A 27,303-nucleotide genomic window follows, 5' to 3' on the forward strand; every position below is an offset into this window, starting at 1 on the left:
AAGTCTTTTGAATTTTGGATGCTTTTTGGATTTTGGAATATTTACATTTATACTTATTGGTTCAGTATCCCTAATCCAAAAATCTGAACTCCAAAATGCTCCAATGAATATTCCCTTTGAGAATCATGTTGGAGCTCAAAAAGTTTTGGATTTTGGAGCATTTCAGAGTTTAGATTTTTGGAGTACGGACATAACCTGTAATAATGAGTAAGGATTAGCAGTACAATATATTTAACTCACTTAGATCAGGTGGTTACTATCAGTCCGTTGTCACGTTTCACAACACTTTCAAATGAAGTTCTGCATATTGTCCAAACTGTGTTTTTTTTGTATCAGACTAAGAAGGGTTTGGTGCAGTGAAAGATATATAGGTCATAGTTTGGAGCTGGATGAGAGCTTATGAAAATCATCTGAACCAGCTTCTTATTTCTTGGCAAGTAAGGCATTATGAGCCCCAATTTTACAGTGGAGACAGCCAAGTCAGAGGGAGTAGGTAATTTGCCAATGTCTGTATGGTTAGTTAGCAATGAAGAAGAATGAGGATCCCGGTCTCTTTCCTACAAGAACAGTTCTCGTGTAATTGATAGTTTTGCCTCCCTGATAGATGCGAAGGTTGATTTAGTCCAGGGATGTCAGTGTTGGCAGGAGAGAACCCTGTTAAAGCAACAGCCAAAACTGTTGGAAAATTTCAATTCTACCTTCAAGATCTGCTATCTACTTGGTGCCTGGGTGGTTCATGTGCTTGAGATATAAATGTCTCAAGGCAGAGGAAAAGAAGGTCTGGAATAGGTTGGAGATGTATGAGAGCATATATTCAATTAGAAACTTCAGGGAAGTACAATGAGGGGAGAACTGAGAGGAACATTCAGGCAGAGAGAACGTCATGAGTTAAAACAGTGCTTAAACTCAAAAAATAAATATCGAGGTCATACATCTGAGTGATATGATCTTAGGATGAGAATGTTTATTGGCGTTTAAAACTCAAATTAATAAAGAAATGAAATACAATTGCCTCTTATTGAATAAAACAATTACTTCTAGTCTGTTATGTCCTTGCTTTATTTGATAAGATTTGTTATAATTGTAATGTTCCCTAAAAGGTCTTGAAAGGCTGGGTTGCATTGTACATATAAAGTTATTTCACCAAGATACAGCTGTTTCCTACACTTTGAAATAATTTTAAGAGCTGTGAACCTGGGCTGCTTTAGCACAACCATTTATAACATTTGGGCCAAAATGACTAATCAGTTAACTCCTGCCTGGGCCTTCTGCTTATGGCTTAGCTAAGAGGGAGACAAGAAAGTCACTGGTGGCCCTTGTGTTATGGAGATATGCCATGTGCAGCTCACTATAGCCCTGAATCTCTCCAGGGCTCAGATTGGATTCAATTTAAAGAAAACATTGTTGTTCTGTAAGACATTGCTGTGTTTGGATCTCTACTAAGTCAACTTAAAAGAAAGTAAAATATGCACGTTTTGAAAACCCCAGAGGAAATTTTATATAAAAGTAGTATTTGGACAAACAAGCAATGAAATCTGACTCTGTCTTCAGCAATTCAAGGGACAGCCCTTCTTGGCATCTTTTTTCTGGAAATATTACAATTTTTAAATCATCTAAATCCATTACTTTTTTTCCCCCTAGAAATTGTGTTGAGTTGGAGGCAGGAGGCCTGGATTCAAATTCTAACCCTGCCACTTACAAGTTTTGTGATTTTTTTTTTTTTTTTTAATTGGGTACCCTGATCTCAGTTTTCTTATTGGCAGTGTGTGTGCAATAACACCTACTTCTCGGGACTGCTTCTGGTACCATCAAGAGCACCTAACACTTAATACATGTTCAAGAATTGTTAGCTAGCTACAGCGACTTAGAATTCTGAAATATGTTTGCATTACTTCCTTGGTGAAGCCTACCTTGTCCCTTGTTCTGTCCCTGTGATGTCTACTCACCCCCTAACTTGGTAAAGTTAGGAGCACTTAAAGACACCTCCTCACTTTGTATGTCCTACTACTGCACTGTTATTGTACCTTTTGTTTCCTCTAAGAGGATCTGGGATCCCAGCACCTCCTATCGTTCTCCACTCTGGCTGAATATTTAATAACTGGGGGAGCTTTTGAAAACCTTCAGATGCCTAGTCCCACCCCAGATACATTGACTCAGAATCTCAATGGGGGGAGACTGGGAAATAATATATTGATATTATTTATGGTTCCTAGGAGAGTGATCCTTAGAGACAGCCAGTGTCAAGAACCACTACTTGAGAGATTGTTCATCCTATATCTGCAGTACTTGCAACAGTCTCTGACACATTTTAGATGCTCAATTAATGTTTGTGGGATTAAATATATTACTAATCCAGTGTTAGCCTATTTTTTAAAGTTTATAGAAACCACCTCATAGACTGGATAGGGTAGCTTTATTAAAAATGTCTTTGGTTACTGAAATAACCTTGCAAGAGCATTCAAGGTGACATACTACTTGATGTTTGTGACAAAGTAAATATGGTCTCTCTCCCCTGCTGGCTTAGGTTCCATTTCTTAATCTCTTCTTGTTTAAAATGGCCCTAAGGCATTTTTGTACCATTTAATTTAACCCTGGCAAGTCACCACTGCCTCTGCTCTTATATAAATGTGCTGATTTGTTTATCATTCTACTGATGCTTAATCACCTGTATGTATCACAAAAACAAGGGAAGTCAGGTTTAATATTTCAGCTGGTATTTTCTGCTTTGAGAACATAAAAATACAAATTCATGGCTTGTATTCCAACGTATGAGGAAGGGAGTAGTGAATAAACAGTGAAAACAGGAAAATAGCTATGGATAATGAAAGTCTATTAGGTGTCAAATAAAACTTTGCCTTTTCAGGATCTCCAAAAAGTCTCCTTCTATCAGTATAAAAATTTCTTAATGATGTTGTCCAGAAACAAGCTTGTCATTTATGAGTATCTTTTGAGCATCCATTCTTCTGATTTGTCCAGACAGATGGAAAGTGGCATTTTTCATGATTGCAAAGAGCAGAATTCTAAAATGACATTTGAATGTGAATATACAAAACACAGAGTTTTATAAATTCTGAAATAGAATGCAGACACACTGAATAAAGAACTTATAATGCATCAGGAATATTTAAAATATGAAGGTTCATATTTTACAATTAAATGATGTGTTTTGCTTCTTTTTATTTAGTAGAAGGGAGGTGAGGTAGTAAGTGAGCTTTTTGTTCTCTTCAAGAAAAGAGTTGAAAATGTCAAAGTCAAAAGAACAGTAAAAGTTTTGGTGAGGAAAGAGAGAAACAGGAGACAGATAAAACAACCAAGTATTGAAACCAGGATGTCAACGCAATAAAGTCTACATTTTAAAAATTCATAAGTAATAGATAAGCTCAAACTTGTCTGGAAAAGCTTCTGGACTGAAAATAATATAACAAGTTAATATATTCAACTTTCAGTTTCCTAGGGGGTAATGGGGAAAAGGATAGCATATATAATTGAAATCTGTAGATAACTGTAGTTTCAAACCCAATTTTTGCCAATAATTTCAGCCTCATGCTTTTAACCTCAAAGCTGCCCAGAAGTTAATTTTTAAAAAATGAATGTTTTAAATTCAAGTTGCATTTACTTTTTATGGTAGATATACTAATGAGTATAGGAAGTGTGCATAAAATTAGGTGAAATTATATGGGTGTTCTTTCTGTAAGCTATATAAATACTCCTTACATTGCTGCATTATCACTGTAGTTTAACTAAAACTAAACTACAATTCATTTAAAACATATGCCTATGAATTTAAGGACAATGTATATTTATTCAAGTTCATAGCATTAAATTCAACATTTCTAAGTTAAGAAATGATCAGCCCTGACTGGACATTTTTGAGAGGTGATTTATGGAGATAAACAATGTAAGTAAGATCTGTTCTTTTTCTTATTCCGGGAGAACTTGACTTTCTAGAATGATAGTGTGTTTGCCAAAGAAAAATCCAAGACATAATGGCAAGAGGGAAATCTGTTTTCAAAGCTTGTGTTGTGATTAAAATATGAACAAAATTATCAGGGCACTCCAAATTAATAGTTTTAAGCTCTTAATTGAAATATATTGTTTTCCAAAAAGTAATCATTTTTAGATACACATGCTAAAATTCACATCCATTCCTCTTTTAAAAAGTGTTTTAGACTCGACGCAGTGGTTCACTTCTGTGATCCCAACACTTTGGGAGGCCAAGGTAGGCAGATCGCTTGAGCCCAGGAGTGTGAAACCAGCCTGGGCAACAGGGTGAGAACCTGTCTCTACAAATAAACAAAAGTTAGCCATACGTGAAGCGTATGCCTGTAATCCCAGCTACTCGGGAGGCTAAGGTGGGAGGATCACCTGAGCCCAGGTAGTTCAAGGCTACCATGGGCTGTGATTGCACCACTGCACTGCAGCCTGGTCAACAGAGTGAGGGCCCTGCCTCAAAAAAAAGTATTTTAATATTGAGTGCAGTAAACATCTTGATATTAAATTAGTTCCAAATGATGACGTTTGAAACATGTGATTTTTACAGACTCTATACGGTTAGATCTTACAACTCTGGAACAGTTACCAACCCATTTCCAAGGATCTAATACCAATTCTATTATTTTCTCCATGACATTTTCCTCTAAGATCTAAAACACTTGACTCTAATTTGCAAATTATTTACAGGTAAATAACTAGCATAAGAAACTGAGAAATATAGGAAATAAATATTTTATATCAATGTTTTCATTCGTTCTGAATTCTCTCAAGTCAGAACACCTTCTTTTAAAAAAAAATTATTGCTGTTTCTTTGTCATGCCACTGCATGCTAAACAGGACACAAGTTTTGATTTTTCAAAAATGATTTCAAATGTAGGAAATTATTCAGAGAGCTTTAACATATAGACATATTTTAGAAACTGAGTGCTTGCAGTTTTCTCTCTGCCTATTTGATACCTGGGTTAAGAATTGGCTAAAAGCCTTTTGCCAACACCAATGGTGAGTCATATCAGTCATTCTTGAGGTATCTATAATTACTTCTTTGTAAATTAAGCAGGTACTGGTGACATCCATAGATAATAGAAATTAATAATAATTAGTGTTGCTTATTAATATTACATTATCATTAATAATAGTTTCTATTGTTGAAAGATGGTTAGCTTCATTGAGTTTCCTGAACCATGCGGTATATTTGGTACCTTTACCAAGTGAAAGTTTTATTTATCAATATTAAAATTGTTTGGTATAAATTTAATAGAAATAGAGCAAAAGAAAGAAAGATGTTGCAGTGGAAAGAACATGGACTTGAGAGTCAAGCAAACTTGTAATAAAATTCTAACTCAAATCCTAAAATCAGTAGCAGTGGCCTTGGAGAAGTCACTTACAGACCCCTGGTTCTCTATTTTCTTCTCTGTGTAAAATGACTCTAATTATAAGCACTTGGCAAAGTTGTGTTAGGATTAGGTAATAACAGAGTATCTAACACCCTCAATAAATGATAGCTACTATTATTATTTGAATTACTTACAAAACTCTGCACAGAACCAAGATATTTCTATTAATTGCTGTCTTTCCTATAATGCTCTAAGATAACTATCAGTGATCTGGAAAGCCTCACAGATAGTATTTGGCAAATATTGTCCTATTTAAGTATCTGTATAATCAGTGTACTCATCAAAAGTTTACAAAATTATCTCCAAGTACTAAACTTTTCTGATACTATTTATCCAGAAATTTTCTGACACTATTTTGCTTATTGGATGTTTCTTCTGCTAAGCTTTTCTTTTAAAGACTTTTGCCACTGTTTATGACTCCTATGTTTTGTAAGTATCTAGCTGCCTCACTTACTCTGTTTACCAGCAAGCATTCATAAAAACCATATTGTTGTTTATCATGTTGTGTGTGTCTACAAGGGCACACACATGAAATATTTTAAGAAAATCTCAGCAGTGGGACAACTTCCTCCTGGTGCATGTGCCACCTCTGCTTTTCTCCTAGATGCAGTTGTCCATCTTTGTGGATAACCTAACCACACCCCCATTATCAAAGTTATGCCCCTCATCTAGGTATGTCATTCAAATGCAAATCAGTGGAAAAATCCATTTGACAGTGGAAAGCCATAGGTAACTTTTAGCCTGTGGATGAACAAATGTGTATTTTCCACAGCAATTACTCTTGTTAAAGAGAAATGTGTGTCCCTTGTGTTTTCTGTGCCAATTTTTTCTGTGAAGCATTGAAAAATTATTATGGGATTGTTTTCCTTTATGCCCCACTAGACTTAAGGAGACACTACACTGTTCCTAGAGCACATATACGTGTAGGCATTGCTGGTGCTGAGTGTCTTTACTTGCTGATACACTTACACATTGTGTCCCCACCCAAATCTCATCCTGAATTGCACTCCCCATAACCCCCATAATCCCCACAATCCCCATGATCCCCACATGTCAAGAAAGAAACAAGATGGAGATAACGGAATCATGGGGATGGTTTACCCCACGCTAGTCTCATGATAGTGAGTGAGTCTCACAGGTTCTGATGATTTTATAAAGGGCAGTTCCCCTGCACTTGCACACATGCTCTCCCTCCTGCCACTGTGTAAGATGTGCCTTTGCTTCTCTTTCGCCTTCTGCCATGATTGTAAGTTTCCTTAGCCCTCCCAGACGATGCATAACTGTGAGGCCATTAAACCTCTTTTCTTTATAAACTACCCAGTCTCAGGTATTTCTTTATCACAGTGTAAGAATGGACTAATACACTTTCTAAGGATAGTGTTACATCTTATGTAATCAAACTGAGCATACCTGATTATTGGCTTTTTATATTTAGTTCAAGGTGGGCATGGCCTTCCATTCCTTAGTAATCACCAGTTGCAGAATCTCAGCTCCTTCTAGTTTTAGGTGCTTCTGATTTAAACTTCCTTCTCTGATCTGTGTTACTCACTTCAATAATAATGTGGTTATACCTACTGAGAGCTAGAATTTAGACCTGTGCTTCAAACACTCAAAACTCATGTAATCTCAACAAATTCTTTGGCAGGAGCTACTGGGGTTCCCATTTTGCATAGTAAAAGAAAAAAATTCAGAAAATTTCTGTGAGAGCTAAAAAATAGAGAATCATGACATGAACCTGGCCTTGTTGGCTACAAAGCTCATGCTGTGAGCAGCTCAACGGTGTTTAAAGCTCAGGAATTCATGGTCTAGTAAATGAGAAAAAGAAATTTCAAGACCTTCATCTCCTAACTTGTTTTTTTAAAAATGTTTCATTTCATAGATATACTTTATACATCACCCCAGGTTATGAATTCCCAGGGTTCAGAGAATTGCTTTATGATGGTGTCACTGCTTTCATGTCTAATTCAGTGCCTTCCAGATATTCATTCAGTCATCCATTGATTTTCCAGTACGTATGTGCTAAATGTCTACTTATGTCCAGTGGCTTTAGGCAAGTCACTTAACTCATCTGCAACTCAGTTTCTACGTCTATCCAATGGGAATTGTAATATCTAAGATGAGGGTTTGCTATGAGAATTAAATGAAATTTGATTTTGTGAAAGCATCTCACAAAGTGCTGGACACATGGTAGTTGCTCAGTAAATTTGCATTCACTCATTGCTTTACAACGTTTCTAAACCTTGAAAATCAGGAATTGTCTGACTGAGAATCTTTTACTGTGATTTAGGTTAATTTGTGTAAAAACAAGTGGTAAATGTTTTTATTCTTTAGATATTAAGCCCACATGTGGAGTCAAAAAATTCAGTGTCTTTCATAATTTTAATATTAAAGTATCCTGATAGTCCCTCATTAAAACTTATAAAATAATTATTCTTTCCATATTTATTTGCACTTCCACATTGGGATAGAAATGTGAAAACAGTTTTCATAATTATGTGCTGATTTGTGGAAGAGGGAATCTGAAAATCACAGTGAGGCTGTAATATTCATAAGGATGAATACTCCTCCTAGTGAATTCATGAATCTTGAGAAAGGCTGAGAGCCCCTGGTTGCTTGGTACAAAAATAATACAATTATTCCTATAGTACCCTCACCTCCCAACCCACCCCAAAGCATTATACACCTAGTGCTGCAACATTAAAGGGAAATGTTTAGCAATTTTCATAACAGATTGTGGCACTGTCTCCCATTTGACAAAGGCAATGTTCCTTAGCACCTTGATGTTTGCATCTGAGAACCAGTCTTCTCAAGACCATACTGTACCATGTGTGCCACTTATTCTATATTTCACGGATCTCAGTGCCGGTCATCTCATGCATTATGGTTCATCCTTGGCAGAGCTGGTGCTAAATCCTAGTTTCTTAATTCTAACCTAACACTTCTGCACTACCCCACATCCTAGACTAGTCTTGAGATAAGATCCAAACATTCAACGTATAAGGTATTAATAATACTCTGTGCATTCCTGAAAGATAGTTGGAATTTGTTTCGCCTTTATGATAAAAAACTAAACTGAAAAAATCCATGGTTATCTGATTCATTCAGGTAGTAATTATTGAGTGTCTATTTCTTGCAAAGGGAATCTGGCACAAAGACGATGTTGTGCTTCCTTCAGCAGCACCTTGCTCCTAATTGTTGAAGTCAAATGGTTTTAGAAGTGAGCTTGAATGAGCTGCATTTGGTGCTTACACTAGGGACAAAGTACTGGAAGAGAAGGGATAAAAAGATAATTAGCTCTCTATCTCCAACAACTTTTTTAGTTCAATGGAAGAGAAGCACCTGAATATAGATGCTTGTTAACTTTTGATGGGTTTACATCTCAGTAAACACATTGTAAGTGGAAAATATAGTTAAGTCAAAACCACATTTAATACACATAGCCTACTGAACTTCATAGCTTAGCCTAGCCTACCTTAAACATGATCAGAACACATGTAGCAGCCTACAGTTGGTCAATATTATCTAACACAAAGCCTATTTTGTAATGAAGGTTTAATAGCTCACGTAATGTATTGAATATCCTACTGAAAATGAAAAACTGAGTGGTTTTTTGGGTGCTCACCATTAACATACACAGCTGAAAGCACCATCAAAAAGTAAAAAGAAATCGTTTTGAACCATTGTAAGTTGGACTATCCGTAAAGAAAACAAAACAAGGTCTATGAAGTAAGTGCCATAATAGAGGGCAGAAAAAGTATGATGAGTACATAGAGAAAGGGTCATAGGAGTTGTAGAGTGAATATGCCTTTTGACTTGTGCTCTAGAAGATTAAAATAATATAGCAAGCTGAGATGCCAGAGAAAGCAAAACAGAAGAACAACAGCATGGTTTTCAGAAACATCATGGCCCTACTTTAAGTGCTCATTCTTCACATGCCATCACCATGTGGTAAATATGCACTAGTATGTAGGCTGCTGCTGCATGCCTGCTAAAAGAGTTTATAAAGAACTTTAGCATTATAAAGGCTAGACCTTGTACCAATAACAATAAAATGACTACTGGTGCCAACATGGTGAAACCCCATCTCTAATGAAAATACAAAAATTAGCTGGGCATGTGGCACACACCTGTAGTCCCAGCTATTCGGAAGGCTGAGGCGGGAGAATTGCTTCAACCTGGGAAGCGGAAGTTACGGTGAGCTGAGATCATGCCACTGCACTCCAGCCAGGACTGGGCACTCTGTCTAAAAAAAAAAAAGAAAAAAAGAAAAAAAGAAAAAGATTACTGGCTATCTTCAAGGACATGCAGCAGTTTAATTGGATTCTCTGACAGACTGTGGATGATCAAGAGAAAAAAGCATGTGATGCATCTATCAGAATAAAGATTGATGAACAGCCAGCACAGTGAAAGCCAACTGATAACTTAATGTTTAGAGACTGACTCAAGGAAACCATCCTCTTGTTGACCAAAACAAGCAGTAAATTATTGTGCATGTGGAGAACAAAGGTGCTTTCCCATGTTCAAAGTGAGGAGATTATTTTGTTTCACAATGAATGTTTGTATTCACAAAAACAGACTTACCTTTACATACCTTGATTTTGACCAGTAAGGCACATTTTGGACTTCTGTCTGCCAGAACATGTAACTTATATAAAATAATAAATATATTTCACTTTAATAAGGAATAGAGTTTTAAATTTTTATCTTAAGCTGATCACCACTCATGTTGTGCTTGCCAAGTATGTGTAACATTGTACTGGTTTTATCTGTCCTACAGAAACTAGAATCTCTAGGATTCTGGCATTTGTTCCCACTGAGGACAAAGCATTGCTATCAATGCATTGAGCTCCTCGATAAGGCAAGAAAGGGTTCAAGGAGAAATGAGGACAAAATGAAGAGTGTGCCTTGGCCAAAGTCCACTCAGTCCAGATAAAAGAACGAAACGTATCACAATACTAAAGGCAAAAGTAGACTCTGAGTAGCTGCCTGGCTTATTAGTCAGAACTGAATAGATGGATGAGCATACACAGGAGCTCATGCTTGGGTATGTGTATTGATGACCTTGTGAAAATGACAGGTTTGTGCCTATGGATGTACCTAGGAAGCCAGGTCATTTGCACAGCAAGTGGTCCTCTGGTGGGAAGACTCCAGCATGGCTTGTGGAAGCTGCTCTCTGAACCCTCCTTCAAATCTTCACACTGGGCTCATATGTACAAAAGGCATGAAGAGGCCTGGATTCAAACTCTGGCTCTACCACTGACTCGTTGTATGGCTGTGGATACATTTTTTTTTTCTTGACTTTTCAAAGGCTCAGTTTCCTCAACTGCAAAAGTAAGAGTAATGATTGTATTTTAATTCATAGCATTTATGAATATTTCATGCACTCATGAACACAGCACTTAGTAGTCTAGATGGCCAGGATCCAAAAGAACAGGTTGACTCTCCTTCCTCTCACACCTAATATTAGAAACTATAAAAGGGTGTGCATTCACATCCCCATTCTAGAGCTCAGGTTCCAGAATTCTTATTACATCCCAAAGCACCGCTGTGATTAGACTGCCCCTAGAGGCAGGGGCTGCAGAAGGAAAAGTTCTCCCCTGTGCACTGTGCAGCACCCCACACTTGGCCAGCATGTCCAGAGGAAGTCTTTGAGGACAGGGGAACCTTCTCAGCCTTTCCAGAAAACTGTCTGAGGCCCAAAAAACTTAACTGATGTTAAAGAGCCTTGATAGAGCAAGACTAAAATTCAAAATGACAGAAGAAGAGAGATTATTCCATGACATAGACTGGGATGAAATAAAGGAAGTTAGATGAAATTAGTGGACCCTTGAATTGAATTTGGAACATCATTGCTGCTCTGAAATGTTCAGCTATGGAGACTGATGCAGGAATGGAAAGGACAGCCCCTACTCTGGGTTGACCCCGCTTGGCCTGTCTCCCTCCCAGAAGTCTCACTTCAGAATTCTCCTTCTAACCCAAGCACCAGAAACCTTAATTGCTGCTCAGCCTCTGTCTGGCTCCCTGCTCTGCTGCACTGGCTTATCAGTCTCTTTTGACTGGCAACTCAATATCCCCTGCAGAAAGTCTGCGATCACGCTTTGAAGTTATTTGCATCCAGTCAGAAAAACCTTTCAGTTCTAGTTCTAAATTGAGTGCCTCGGTGGTTTCAATTGCCTGATATGTAGGGCAGGTGGATTCTACAGCAGTCACACTGGGTCTCAGTTCTTAGTGACATTAGCGAATTGATGCATAAAACTGACAGAATTGTGAATCTCCTCATGGTGAGTAAGAAATGGAAGTAACCAATGCTAGTCAAAGAGTTATACAATGTGAGAAGTATGGTTTCAAATAGAATCAGGCTTACATGCCTTCTCCTGGTTTATGGAAGGCACTTTGGAGTTTATTGGAATTCCCATAGGGAAGGCATGCTATATTTTGACTTGGGTGTCTTCTGAAGATAAGGATGTGGCCATTCACCACCCAACCCCGGTTCAACATCAGACAGGAAAGTCCAATACAGCCCTCATAACATTGGTCTTCTTCCTTCAACTTATGGCTTACTGACCATCCCTCTGTTCCGCTTAAAGTGACAGAGACTATGTAGCAAAAGGGAGACGGCTTCGATTCCAGTTTTACCATTTACTGGTAACTCTTAGTAAATAATACTCACTTCGAATGGGTGGGGAACAACCAAATGTAGTCATATCTGTAAGGTGCCTAGCAGAAGCCTGAATTAAAGCAGAGACTCAGTGCTGCTGCTTGCATCCTGTCCCTCTCTGCCTTCTCACACATCACGATCCCTTCCTGCTAATTGTACCTCTTTAGTCCTCTGTGTTAGACAAATATATTCCCATTATCACAAGCAGCAGATTTGGCCCTCTGCATCAGCTCTGTCCACAAGCCCAGGAATGCACAGGCCAGCATCAGCAAGGTGACACTTGTAATGGATGATTGCTGCATTTCTTAATCCATTTATATAATCCTTTCTGCTTTGCTTGCAGTTATTTTCAGGGCTTTAGCAGCAATAAAATGGTTCCTTTCCCAAGACAGAGTTCATTCAATTTAAATCTGGATTGATTATAGCTAAAGTTATGACATGTCTTTACAAAGGGAAAAAACAGCAATAAATTATGCACAATGATTATTTGGCATTTATTTAGGTCCCACAGTATCCTGGGCTCAGCATATAACAATTGGGGATAAATCCCTGCCCTTGAGAATCAAAGCACCGTTGTAGATATAAAAAGACAAATAGGGATGTGGTTAGTGGACTCATGGTCCACACTTATTCCTGCAGTTTTCCTTAGATGCATTCTACTGACACTGTCCTTGACTTTTGACCTCTACTCCCAAAGGCTTTTTTTTCTTCCTTCTCCTTAAGCTGTTTTGGTTTAAGCCTAAGACATTTCCCAGGGCTAGAGTTTAGAATGAACATGGTGATATCTGCCTAACATTCATAGGATTCCTCCTTGGTGGCCTGGTGCACACAAGGGCGTGCATTGGGAAATGGTGGTGGGTCCTGTGCAGACAAAAGGACTTGCTTCTAACTGTGTTCTTATGGGAAGATACTCATGTATGTATGCACCAATAAGAAGATTTGGCTGCTAAACGGATGGATAATTGGATGGACTTTGAGAACACGAAATCAAATCTAATTTACGTAACACAATAATACAAATTGAATTCAAGTAAATATTTATGACTTAGATTTGAAAATATTGTGGTGCTTTTAGTTCACAGAAGTCCCACTAACCATATCCCTTGATAATCATTTATATAGAGTAATGTCCAAAAAAGAAAAATAAAGAGGGAGAAAGACATAATATATTTTTAAATTTTGTCCATTTGACTTTAAAGGAAAAGAATGTGAGAGGGGGAGATTCAAATGAATCAAGATTAATAAGAATAGCTGGCATTGAGTGCCAGGCACGTTACATTCAATTCTTCAAATGATTACATGTTATAGATGAGGAAGCAGAAGTTCAGAGCCATTAAATAACTTTCCAGCTAAAAGGAAACATAGCCATGATGTGATTGAAGGCAGTTGTAACTTCACTGCAGCTCCCAAGCACTTAACCACTATGCTATACTGCCATCTAGGACCCAATGCACAAATATGCACCATATTCACGAAAAAAAAAAAAAATCGTTTTCTCTAACATGTTGATTAACTTTGAAGTTAAAAATAAAACTAAAACCCTTTTCTTTATTACATTTACATGTGAAATTTCACTGCCAGGTAAATATAATACAGTGGTTGTCCCTAATGTGTCTTACATATAATTCAAATTATATTTAAGTGATGGCTTAGAGTTAGGATTAATTTAGAATGAAGAAGCAATTTATTTTGTCTTTTTGAAGACAAAGGCAATTATTTTAATTTGCCAAATGTTTTATTTTCTTTCCTCTGAACTTTTTTTGCATAAAAAAGATGCAAGGAAATTTGAACCAAGACATGAATTTTAGCCAAGGTTTTTGTTTTGTTTTCTTGTTGTTATTTTTGAAGGGTAGATGGGATCCAGAGAGAAATTAGGTCTTTTACTTTAGGTTCCCAGTAATTGAGAGCCTGAGGATGGATTTAATCCCAGGGTTAAAGTTTTCCTCACAGAATCTTCCCACTCTATTCCCAAAAACACATGCTGAGCAATTGTGCTTACAGTTGTGTTTGCTTACACAATGTGTGTATTTGCTTCCAGTTGACCTGGATAGGCTCAACGATGATGCCAAGCGTTACAGTTGCACTCCCAGGAATTACTCGGTCAATATAAGAGAAGAGCTGAAGCTGGCCAATGTGGTCTTCTTTCCACGTTGCCTCCTCGTGCAGCGCTGTGGAGGAAATTGTGGCTGTGGAACTGTCAACTGGAGGTCCTGCACATGCAATTCAGGGAAAACGGTGAAAAAGTATCATGAGGTATGTCATTCTCAGATTTCTTTTTGCAACACTTAATCTACAGGATTCAGGAAGACAGGGGCATTGCATACAGTTGTTCAGGTTGCTCACTGCACAAGGGCACCCAGCCAGGGTTTGATTAGGAGCAGAAATTCTACCCACACTAGGTTTGCCAAGCCAAGTGTCCTGATGACAGGTTAATCCCATCCTGACAAAGTCACTGTTTATTCTAATTTGAACAATACACCATGTAGATCAACAACAACCTCGTTAGAATATATAATCAAATATGTGATATAGTAACTTTAGAACTTACTTGACCTCCTTGCAGAAAGACAGAAAAGAAAAAGAAATATGATGTTATTCATTTACAGGATATGACTGCACTATCTAATAAGCAAACCCTTAATTCAATTATGTCATTTAATAAATTTGGCACAATAAAGATAGCAACATATAAATTGTCAAAGATCTTTTTATTTTTTAAATATGAAGTATGTTTCAACTGGAAATGCTCTGTTTATTCTAACTATTATTAAGTGCTACTCAGGGAATCAGCTCTTGGATTATGCAAAAATAAAAGTAAATATAAGAATATAGGAGGAACAAAAACCTAAAGAGCGCAATAACCTTAATAATAGTAATAATGGCATTTATTGCTTGACAAACACTATTGTAAGTAATCATTAGCTCATTTAGCACCCCATCAACAATATTGTAAAAATGTTACTATTTTTATTCTTTTTTTATAGGTGAGTAAACTGAGCCCTAGGAGGATCAGTAAGTTGGCCAGCATGGCCTGGTCAGTAAATCACAGAGCCAGGACTTCAGCTCCAATCCACTAGTTCCAGAGTCTATGTTTCTTCTTATCACTAGTAATGTATAGCACTGTAGAGCATAAAATATAGGCCGGGTGCGGTGGCTCACGCCTGTAATCCTAGCACTTTGGGAGGCCGAAGTGGGCGGATCACCTGAGGTCAGGAGTTCAAGACCAGACTGGCCAACATGGCGAAACCCCGTTCTCTACTAAAAATACAAAAATTAGCCAGGCGCGGTGGCAGACACCTGTAATCCCAGCTGCTCAGGAGGCTGAGGCAGGAGAATCACTTGAACCCAGGAGGCGGAGGTTGCAGTGTGCTGAGATTGTGCCATTGCACTCCAGTCTGGGTGAAAGAGAGAAACTCCACCTCAAAAAAAAATTTATAAATATATATATATATATATATATGGAGAGAGAGAGTAGACTGAAGAGGAGTTAGAGCTGTTCTATGACAGATGTGGCAGCTCTAATTACTTTATTATTGTGGGAACACATGCAGCTCACTAAAGTTTAGACTCAGTTTTCACATATGTGAAATGGGACTGAGAAATTAATATATCAGACAAGCCCTTCCAGAGTTGCTCTTAGGGCCAAATAAAATAATGCATATGAAATATATTTTGCAAGATGTTAAACATCATGCAGAAATATGTTTTAAAATATAAGCTAAAATATGAAGCAAACATTATTGTTAGGAATTATTGTTTGACTTGCTCTCCATCAGTGTCCACAGCAATCCCATTACTGGGTATATACCCAAAGGATTATAAATCATTCTGCTATAAAGGCACATGTACACATATGTTTATTGTAGCAGTATTCACACTATTCACAATAGCAAAGAGTTGGAACCAACCCAAATGTCCATCAATGATACTGGATAAAGAAAATGTGGCACAGATACACCATGGAATACTTCGCAGCCATAAAAAAGGATGAGTTCATGTCCTTTACAGAGATACAGATGAAGTTGGAAACCATCATTCTCAGCAAACTAACACGGGAACAGAGAACCAAACACCACATATTCTCACTCATAAGTAAGAGTTGAACACAGGGACACAGGGAAGGGAACATCACACACCGGGGGCTGTTGGTGAGTTGGGGGTTGGGGGAGAAATATCTAATGTAGGTGACAGGTTGAAGGATGCAGCAAACCACCATGGCACGTGTATACCTATGTAACAAGCCTGCACATTCTGCACATGTATCCCACAACTTAAAGTATAATAATAATTTTTAAAAAGTGTCCACCACAACAAAGGAATGGGTAGTTCTCTCTAAACAAAATCTCCAGCTTTGTAAAACTGTTTTTTGGAGGTTTTTCTGGTATCGTCGTCATTTTGGTTTTGACTTTTGTTCTGAAAACAATACAAACGTCATAAGTTAGGCAGTAACTTCTGGATTAAACAAAAATTAGTATGTAATCATTGATATTTTCAACTCAGAAAATGTAGGAAATTGTGCCACCGTGACCATACTTACTTCAGACAGGGAAACATTATTTTAGACCTACATGGAACATATTTTCTTAGTCATAAGAATTGCTTACTCCACCCCACTGTTTTCAAAGGAAAAAAAATGTTCTCATATCTAGAGAATGCTGTCATCTATGTTCATTGTGTTTTATTTTTGTATGAACTGATGAACTCTAGATTGGATGTTGTCCTTCACTTCTAAGAACCTGAATTTTATAACCTTTAGTCATACCCCGAGGATAAATGCAGAATGCAGTAATCAGGTTGTAGTTAAAATAATCTAGGAAGTGACAAGGTCTCTACCTAGTAGTAACTGTGAGGAAGAACATTCGAGGTCAGGACTTTGATGTATTTGTGGAGTGCTTTATTTTTATCTTGACTCTATGCTCAGATAGAAGTTTTAGCTTGATTTTAAAAATTACTTATTGTGGGAACAGCAGAGTGAACCATAGACCCCCAAAGACCCTTGCCTCCCAGCCAGTTAGTTCTGAAGAACACTGAAGGCCTGGCTACCTTCCTCCTCTTAGTTCTTTTCTTGTCTCTCCACACAATAACCATTACTTGCAAATTTCTGTTCTCAATTAATGTGTAGAGGGGAAAACTCTTGATCTCTTTGTTCAGTAGCATGAGTGGGTTTGAAAGGTTGGCATCCTTTGAAACTGTATCTAAAGCATCTCTTTAAGACATGTGTCCTAGTATTTTTACTTCTAGAATTCTGCAGAGCTCTATAAAATCACTCTGCCAAGTGCTGGACAAAAGGAAAACTAAACATCCATCACCAGCTGGTAACTGCTTACCTGGAACAAACACTCCTGTCATATGCCCCTGAGACTCCTGAAATACCTTTGAGATGTGTCACCATTATCACTGCCAGGTGCCCTGTGGGAAACAGCAAAAGGCTTATTCCATTTCCAGAAGTGGGGGTTGCTTGAGCCTAGTCTCATTAGGGAAAAAATTCTAGTCCTTTATTCTGAGTTCTGTGTCTGTATTCTTACCTCTGAGAAATGAGAAACCAGTTTCCCCAGCTCATGGTTGCAACTGATGAGATGTGAAATGAGTTTCTGTGAAAGATGAGCACCCTTAAGGGGGTAATGAGACCTGGTCACATAACAAGCTTGTGTGATTCTCCACAAATATTTCAGTGCTCAACCTTAAGGAATTTAAATCTGGAAAACTGGAAAGCTCCTAATGAAGCTAATATCATTGCTTTTTTCACAGGTCATATTAGTTCTCCTGTAGGGTTTTGAGCAGTTTTCACTGTGCAGTAAAACGTGACTATCTTTATTATTTCTTTCTCTCAAAAGTTTATAGGTACACTGTTGAAGTATTTTTCCTCTTTCTTTATAATCATTCAATGCTTCTTGGAATATAGCGTAGGAAAAATGCCTTTTCTTCTACCCTTCCTAGGTTCATGGCTGAGGCCACTATAACAAAAGACAGAATAACAAAGGAAAAGCGTACTCATTTATAGAATATGTTTTACATGACACAGAGGCCTTGGTAAGGAAATAAAGACCCAAAAAAGCAGTTCAACCTGATAATTTTTTACAGTAAGTTTGATAAAGTGTGGATACTTGTGGAGAAATATGATAGGGCAGAGTATGATCTAATGGTAATAAACTGGGGAAAATTAGCAAGGCCTGTTTGTTCAGATTCTTCTTTGTTCTACCTTTGTCTTTGGAGATAAGGATTCTTAGGCCAGGAGCGGTGGCTCATGCCTGTAATCTCAGCACTTTGAGAGGCCAAGGTGGGATGATCCCTTGAGGCTACGAGTTCAAGATTAACTAGGTCAACATAGCGAGACCCCCATCTCTACAAAAAATAAATAAATAATAAATAAATAAAGGAGTTATTTTTAAGTAGCCAAGTGTGGAGGATGTGCCTGTGGTCTGAGCTACTTGGGAGGCTGAGGTAGGAGAATTGCTTGAGCTCAGGAATTCAAGGTTGCAGCAAGTCATGATCATGCAGCTGTACTCTAGCCTCTGTGACAGAGTGAGACCACATCTCAAACAAAAAGGCGGGGGAAATTCTTCTTTATTCTGGGTATAACAGGGGCACCTCTCACATGAGGGTCTTATGACTTGCTACATGGGAAGGTCAGAAAATCCTAGGTTTTATGACCTCCTTCAGGATGGAGGGTGAGGGGAAGGTCAGAGTGATCTTTGTGCTCTTCTTGTTTTCTCAAATTCCTTCAGCTTAAAACATTTGGGAGTACAGTGTCCTGAACCCCATCATAGGATATAAAGGATACTTTGGGTCACGATTTATGTTAAATGGAGGATTCCAGAAAAACATATTGTGTAGACAATTAGAAGAAACTATTATTTCAGTTCTCTTCTCTTGATAGTGTATAATGAAGGAACAGGATATTCCCTAAAAATATAGTGACCTATTAAATGAATACTCACTGTTTTTCATGATTTGGTACCCTGGCTGTATCCATTTAGTCAACAGCCAAAAACATAGGAAGCATCAGAGAGAGAAAGATAGATGTTAATTTTCTCTGTTCTTCCTCTCATAATTTTGTCAGGATTCTTGACATAACCACCTGCACTATCTAACAGAACTTTAAGCAGTGATAGGAATAACCTGTATTTGCATTGTTCCATATGGTAGTCACTAGCAACATGTGGCTATTAGGCACTTGAAATGTGTGTGGCACAAATAGAAACTAAATGTTTAATTTCATTTAGTTTTAACTAATTGAAATTTACATCACCACACAAGGCCATGACTACCTTATTGAATGGCACAAGCCTAGACCCATCTCTGATTCTGGCACATTTATAGCATCTAGAATCATTTACATATCTGAACAAAATGAAAAAAAATGACTTTTTCTTATTTTAAGGTAGAATTTTGTATTAAACATTTGCATTTTATCACAGTTTAAGAGTTAGGAGATGTATCAATAAATAGGTAAAGATTATCCTCAACGATGGTTAGATTTAGATTTTTTTTTACCTTTCAGTGGGTTTATGGGGGTTATTAGTGCATTTTCAACTTAAGATATTTTAACCTCCAGTGGGTTTATCAGGATATAGCCCCATCATAAGTCAAGGAGCATCTGTATTTATACATGAAACATGAGGTTAGAGTAATACACCGTTGACCTTCAGATTTGAGGTAAAAGAATAGTATTTTGTTTTTACATGTTTGAAACATTTGTTATTGAAAAAAAAATTACCTAAATTTTCAAATTGAGACCAAAGAAACAGAAAATAAAATTTGTGCAAGGAGTTTCATTCTCTAGCAATAGGGAGGGAGTTTTTGGGTCATGATTATACCCAACCATAACAAAAGTCAAGAAAATCTCTTTTCTTTTTTTTTTTTTTTTTTTTTGGAAACCACATAGCTAGAACTTGTGGAGTCTCTCTGCCTCTTGTCCTTTCTCCACCTTTGAGTGAGGCCTCATGATCTGTGGTGTCTTCCTACCAAGAGAGGGCAATAGAGCAGAAAAATTGCAGGACTAGAAAAGATGTGGATTCCGGTTCCAGCTTTGCCATATGGAGGGGCAACTGAGGACCAGCCACTTAAAACTTCCAGGGCCTCAGGTTTCCTCACTTAATCCCCATAATAACCTACAATTTTGAGTTCCCAGGCAAACCTGAAATTACATCATATTCATTATTTGTTGTTACACTTTATCCTGCCCCCGAAATCTTATCTTACTGAAATTGTGTAAGGAATAAAAACAAATTGGTGGTTGAAATGCTAGGTAAATGCAAAAAGAATAAAGATATGATCTGGAACAGTAAATGTTTATAGAATGCTTATAAAAAAGTTAATTCACTCATCTTGACAATGGCAATGATAACACCTGTGCTTCTTACCACCTGGGGATACTGGGTGAAGGAAGGCATCTGAAGACTATAAAGTACAAGACAGCTGTGGGTGGAATTAAATGAGAGCCTGGTCTGGCTTTCTCAGTTCTGATTACATTTCTTCCTTGATGACTCACTTACAAGTTAGTGAACTCCTTGTTTAAGTATTACAAACTGTGCATACCCTCTCCCTTCTCAATCTAGCTTCACATCAGGCCTTCCTCCCAAAGCGACAAACTTGCCACATGGGGCAAGGTACTCCCCAAGCAGACAAGGCCCATCTGTATCATGAATGATACCCAATGCTAATGCCATTCTCTGAAATTTAGTGCCCAGCCAGGCTTTCCATTATGTTTTCTGCAATGGGTAGCCTGAACATGTAGTCATTAATCCTGTAACGTGCTGTCAAAATCATTTAACTATTTAGTTCTGTAAAGTTAAAACTGCAACTGAGTACACCTCATAGTAACCCTAGAGTCTCACAGAAAGTGTCTATTTGAAGTAAGTATGCACAGATGCCATGATTGCATTTTCAAAATTCATGAGCATGTTATAAACCCCACTATAACCCAGCTTTTTGTCACCTTCAAGCTTAACTTCTTAGTATAACAGTATTGAGCTGTTTGTCATTTATGTCTTTTTAACTGAGTACTATGTCTTGGGACTTGATATCCATCCTTCTGTTACAGTGCCAGCCACTGCTGTGATTATTGCCTGCAGGTTGAGTAATTACTCAGGGAGAAAATAATATGTTATCCCTTCTCAAGATATTTTTGCTTGTAGTCACTTAGATTTCAGAATAATTCACTAGCATCCCTTAAAAATATTGACTCTGTGTACATTTTTTACAAAGGCTATAAGCATGAAGAGGTCAAAAGAGAAGCTTTTTTTTTTTTTCCTTAAGAAACTGTGTGTGCTGAATACAGCCTGCTTTAGAAGTCAGGAAGAGCCCAGGTGCAGTGGCTCATGCCTGTAATCCCAGCATTTTGGGAGACCGAGGCAGGTGGATCACCTGAGGTCAGGAGTTCAAGACCAGCCTGGTCAACATGGCGAAACCCCATCTCTACTAAAAATACAAAAATTAGCCAGGCATGGTGGCACGTGACTGTATCCCAGCTACTTGGGAGGCTGAGGCAGGAGAATCACTTGAACCTGGGAGGTGGAGATTGCAGTGAGCCAGGGTCACACCATTGCACTCTAGCCTGGGCAAGAAGAGTGAAACTCCATCTCAAAAAAAAAAAAAAAAAAGGAAGAATCTTAAACTCTTAATGATTTGGGTTTATATAATGCATTTGTCCTGAAATATGTACTTGAATTCCTGTGTCAGCCATTAATTTGAGAACTGTTACAAGGCCTTAACAGCCTTTTTTTATATTCCCAATATAAAGAACCTGACTCAGGAGATAGCTTTTCTGTCTGGTATTGTTTTATTAGTGTAAATAACTTTATGGTGAAGATTTATTCAGAGGCTTATTGGCAACAAGGTGAGTAACTGTAGTTCAGTATCTTCTGTGATGAGGTAGTTTGCAAAACTGAGCATCTTTGATTTTGTACGGTGGTATGAAACCCACCAATTGGCTCAGTCACACTCCATTTAGTAGACGTCAAGTTTCCCTGGCTTTGTGTGTTTTCCAGGGTGGAGAGGAGTCAAGATCCCCATTTGCACCCATAGGTGTTAAGAAACAGCTGGTTGCCCCCCAGTGGATTTGTTATTTCCGGTTGTGTGCTTGCAGCTGTGAATCATAGCTCAGAAAATAAGGAAGTGCTATGTGAGGGTACCTATTAACAAGGTACCTATTCAGCTCCTATAATTAATTCAGTGCTCCTTGCCTTTAAAGGTGACCAGATAACCTACAACCAGCCAGTTTGCTTTCTCAGATAAAGGCTTTTCATTTTTCTACATGCCCTCAAATCAGCCTTGCTTTCTTCCTCCTTTCAGTGCTGTGTACCTGAACCTAAGACTATTACATGATCTGAAAGCTTTGAACATCAGTGCTGTGATCATCCAGTAAGGCAGTCCAATTTCCACTTTGTTCAAATAGTGCTTTCCTGTCTTGTCTGGGAAACAAGTGTCTGCCAATTCATTCTTCTCTTCTTATCAGCAAAACACATATATACCGTGCTCATGTTGCTTAATATAAAACACAGAGAAAATCCCTGAACAATCAGAAGACCAGTTAGAAAAACTGCCCAGGCTCTTGCTGTCATCCCAAAGCACACACTTTTGTTTGCCATCAAATGAGAAAGCAAGTCGACAGAGCTGTGATTTTACAGGGGCCCATCATCACAAATTATTAGGCATTGATAACAGTCTTTGAACAAGGAATATTTATCATATGCTCAGCTTCTTAGGAATAATTTCCCTCTCTTGCATCCCCTAGTTCTCAAATCTCGTTTACAGGCCAGACAGTCTTGGAAAATAGCAGCTAATTCATGTTGGAGAAATTCTTGGCAAAGCTATGGGAATCCAAACCCCAACCACTTCCAAGGCACCTATTGTAAGTGCAATAGAATTGCAAGAGAAGATGATAATAGAATCAACTCTCAAAACTGGCCAACTCTCAAAACTGGCCAACTCTCAAAACTGGCCTTTGGACTAGCTTTACCAATATCAAAATTTCTGACCCTTTGTCTCCCTAAACAACTTTCTTAGGGTATTCCTTCCTCCACTCCCTGCCAACTTTGTACTCACAAGTCTTTTGAAGTTTTGCTGCAAACAGATCTCCATCTTCCATTCTGCATCAGCAGGGTGCCCTAACTTGATTGAACATTAAACGAATGCAGTGATTTATTCTCTGCCTCACTGCACCGTCTGTGGAACAGCATGGCAAAATTTCTTTCTTTTAGATGAAATTCCTATCATTTAGATGAAAGGAATGTGCAGACCATGATGCATGAGTGCAGGGGACTCTAGGCATCTAACCTTCACCTAGGACAAAAGTTCAAACAAAGCATCACAGGTCTCCCTGCCCATTCAGATGGGGAGCCAGACACACCCTTGAGACACAAAAGGAAAGTGAAGGCATGTTAGAGAGGCCTCAAGTCAGAATATGCTAGGAGCCTAAATGTCCTGATCCCAGGTCCTGGTCCCAGGTCCAAGTCGGGGAAAGACCCTGGACAAGGTACTTATCCTCCGTTAGAATCTCAGTATAAAGTGGGCATAATGATACCTTTTCCACTATGTGAAAGACTTGTCTGAGGGTAAAAACAAAAAAAATAGTGCCTGTGCAAATTATCAAAAACTGTAAAATGCTACAGAATCGTTTGATGGTGCCATGACCAAGTTTAGAATCTAAAAGGAAAATAGGACAAAATCAAAAATAAAGGCTAACAGGAATCTAAGAACATAAAGTAAATAATATATTAATCTGAATATGTAGTATATTAGAAAACAAGTATGGAATTTTACCAAGTATATGTCTATATAATAGCTAATGTTTCACTAAATGAAGGCCACTGAAGGAAAGAAAGGTTGGCTTCTATTTAAAGTACTAATTTAAGAAATTGTGTTTAAACTAAGAAATTTAAAAATTAATGATATACTTATTGATGTATGAAATGCTGTATTGATACACAGTTATTAATATACAATGATTTTAGTGGAACCTGATTTGTTTTAAATTGTAAAGGATATTATGTTAACAAATATTTAAAAACGTAAAACACATTTTACTTATTTATGACCACTAATGACCTTCATCAGGGCAACATGTGTTTTTTTTTTGTTTGTTTTTTAAATACTTTAAGTTCTGGGATACATGTGCAGAACGTGCAGGTTTGTTACATAGGTATACACATACCATGGTGGTTTGCTACACCCATCAACCAGTCGTCTACATTAGGTATTTCTCCTAATGCTATCCCTTCCCTAGTCCCGCACCCCTCAACAGGCCCTGGTGTGTGATGTTCCCCTCCCTGTGGCCATGTGTTCTCATTGTTCAACTCCCACTTACAAGTGAGAACATGTGGCGTTTGGTTTTCTGTTCCTGTGTCAGTTTGCTGGGAATGATAATTTCCAGCTTTATCCATGTCTCTGCAAAGGACATAATGGCTGCATAGTATTTCATGGTGTATATGTGTCACATTTTCTTTATCCAGTCTATCATTGATGGGCATTTGGGTTGGTTCCAAGTCTTTGCTATTGTGAACAGTGCATGTGTCTTTATAGCAGAATGATTTATATTCCTCTGGGTATATACCCAGTAATGGGATTGCTGGGTCAAATGGTATTTCTGGTTCTAGATCCTTGAGGAATCACCAAACTGTCTTCCACAATGGTTGAACTAATTTACACTCCCACCAGCAGAGGAAAGGCGTTCCTATTTCTCCACATCGTCTCCAGCATCTGTTGTTTCCTGACCTTTTAGTGATCACCATTCTAACTAGCATGAGATGATATGTCACTGTGGTTTTGCTTTGCATTTCTCTAACGACCAATGATGATGAGGTTTTTTTCATGTGTTTCTTGGCTGCATAAATGTCTTCTTTTGAGAAGTGTCTGCTCATATCCTTTGCCCACATTTTGATGGGGTGGTTTATTTTTTTCCTGTAAATTTGTTTAAGTTCTTTGTAGATTCTGGATATTAGCCCTTGGCCAGAAGGACAGATTGCAAAAATTTTCTCCCATTCTGCAAGTTACCTGTTCACTCTAATGATAGTTTCTTTTGCTGTGCAGGGGCTCTTTAATCAGGTCCCATTTGTCTATTTTGACTTTTGTTGCCATTGCTTTTGGTGTTTTAGTCATGAAGTCTTTGCCTATGCCTATGTCCTGAATTGTATTGCCTAGGTTTTTTTTCTGGGTTTTTATGGTTTTAGGTCTTACATTTAAGTCTTTAATTCATCTTGAGTTAACTTTCGTATAAGGTGTAAGGAAGGGATACAGTTTCAGCTTTCTGCATATGGCTAGCCAGTTTTCCCAACACCAGTTATTAATTAGGGAATCCTTTTTCCATTGCTTGTTTTTGTCAGGTTTGTCAAAGATCAGATGGATGTAGGTGTGTGGTGTTATTTCTGAGGCCTCTGTTCTGTTCCATTGGTCTATATATCTGTTTTGGTACCAGTACCATGCAGTTTTTATTACTGTAGCCTTATAGTATGCTTTTAAGTCAGGTAGCATGATGCCTCCAGCTTTGTTCTTTTTGTTTAGGATTGTCTTGGCTATGCGGGCTCTTTTTGGTTCCATATGAAATTTAAAGTAGTTTTTTTCCAATTCTTTGAAGACAGTCAATGGTAGCTTGATGAGGGTAACGCTGAATCTACAAATTACTTTGGGCAGTATGGCCATTTTCATGATTCTTACTATCCATGAGCATGGAATGTTTTTTCATTTGTTTGTGTCCTCTCTTACTTCCTTGAGCAGTGGTTTGTAGTTCTCCTTGAAGAGTTCCTGCACATCCCTTGTAAGTTTTATTCCCAGGTATTTTATTCTCTTTGTAGCAGTCATGAATGAGAGTTCACTCATGATTTGGCTCTGTTTGTCTATTATTGGTGTATAGGAATGCTTGTGATTTTTTGCACTTTGATTTTGTATCCTGAGACTTTGCTGAAGTTGCTTATCAGCTTAATGAGTTTTTGGGTTGAGACAATGGGGTTTTCTAATATACAATCATGTCATCTGCAAACAGAGACAATTTGACTTCCTCTCTTCCTATTTGAATACCCTTTATTTCTTTCTCTTGCCTGATTGCCCTGGCCAGAACTTCCAATACTATGTTAAATAGGAGTGGGGAAAGAGGGCATCCTTGTCTTGTGCCAGTTTTCAAAGAGAATGCTTCCAGTTTTTGCCCATTCAGTATGATATTGGTTGTGGGTTTGTCAGAAATAGCTCTTATTATTTTGAGATATGTTCCATCGATACCTAGTTTATGGAGAGTTTTTAGCATGAAGGGCTGTTGAATTTTGACAAAGGCCTTTTCTGCATCTATTGAGATAATCATGTGGTTTTTGTCATTGGTTCTATTTATGTGACAAATTACATTTATTGATCCCCATATTTTGAACCAGCCTTGCATCTCAGGGATGAAGCCAACTTGATCATGGTAGATAAATTTTTTGGTATGCTGCTGGATTTTGTTTGCCAGTATTTTATTGAGGATTTTCACATCGATGTTCATCAGGGATATTGGCCTGAAATTTTCTTTTTTTTGTTGTGTCTCTGCCAGGTTTTGGTATCAGGATGATGCTGGCCTCATAAAATGAGTTAGGGAGGAGTCCCTCTTTTTCTATTGTCTGGAATAGTTTCCAAAGGAATGGTACCAGCTCCTCTTTGTACCTCTGGTAGAACTCGGCTGTGAATCCGTCTGGTCCTGGACTTTTTTGGTTGGTAGGCTGTCAATTACTGCCTCAATTTTAGAACTTGTTTTTGGTCTATTCAGGGATTCGACTTCTTCCTGGTTTAGTCTTGAGAGGTTGTTATGTGTGTTAGGAGCCAAAAAGGCCAAAGGGATCGTGACCAACTAAGCATTCCACTGGAGGCTGCTTGATCAAACAGCAAACTGTTTATCATGAATACAGAATGTGGGCAAACTTACTTCTGTGCCTGTCCTAGGAGGTTTACTGAGGGCCATCACTCCCTGGCGCTGGCTCCTTGAGGTTATCTGCTGGGACATCTAGAGCCTATTGTTTGTGGAATGCAGTCTTGCAAACCTACTCTGGACCTAGCAGCTGACCTCTTCTTCCACTCCACCTTCTCGCTATCTCTTTTGCCTAATAAATACAGAGGGCTGTGTAAAGCTCAGGGCCCTTGTCCACTAGAGGCAAGGTGCCCCCTGACCCCTACTTCCAAACATATTCTTTTGTATTTGTCTTTTATTCCTGCATTTGCCCCCTTTTGTTCAGTCCCCCAAGGTCCATACAGTTGACATATATGTCCAGGAATTTATCCATTTCTTCTAGATTTTCTAGT

General features: G+C 38.1%; 1 protein-coding gene across 3 annotated transcripts in view; it reads left to right on the plus strand.

Annotated features, from left to right (window-relative positions):
* Nucleotides 1–27,303, plus strand: part of PDGFD (platelet derived growth factor D) — a 185,970-nt gene that overhangs the window by 151,924 nt on the left and 6,743 nt on the right. For 2 of the 3 annotated variants that reach the window (XM_031653009.1, XM_031653011.1), the window contains exon 6: nt 14,084–14,298. In XM_031653009.1, coding sequence (XP_031508869.1) covers nt 14,084–14,298 — 215 coding nt within the window. Of the gene's footprint in view, nt 1–14,083; nt 14,299–22,800; nt 22,898–27,303 lie in introns of all 3 variants that reach the window. The other variant, XM_031653010.1, reaches the window with a different exon arrangement.

The sequence above is a fragment of the Papio anubis genome, chromosome 12 (assembly GCF_008728515.1).
Source record: "Papio anubis isolate 15944 chromosome 12, Panubis1.0, whole genome shotgun sequence".
NCBI classification, from domain to species: domain Eukaryota; kingdom Metazoa; phylum Chordata; class Mammalia; order Primates; family Cercopithecidae; genus Papio; species Papio anubis.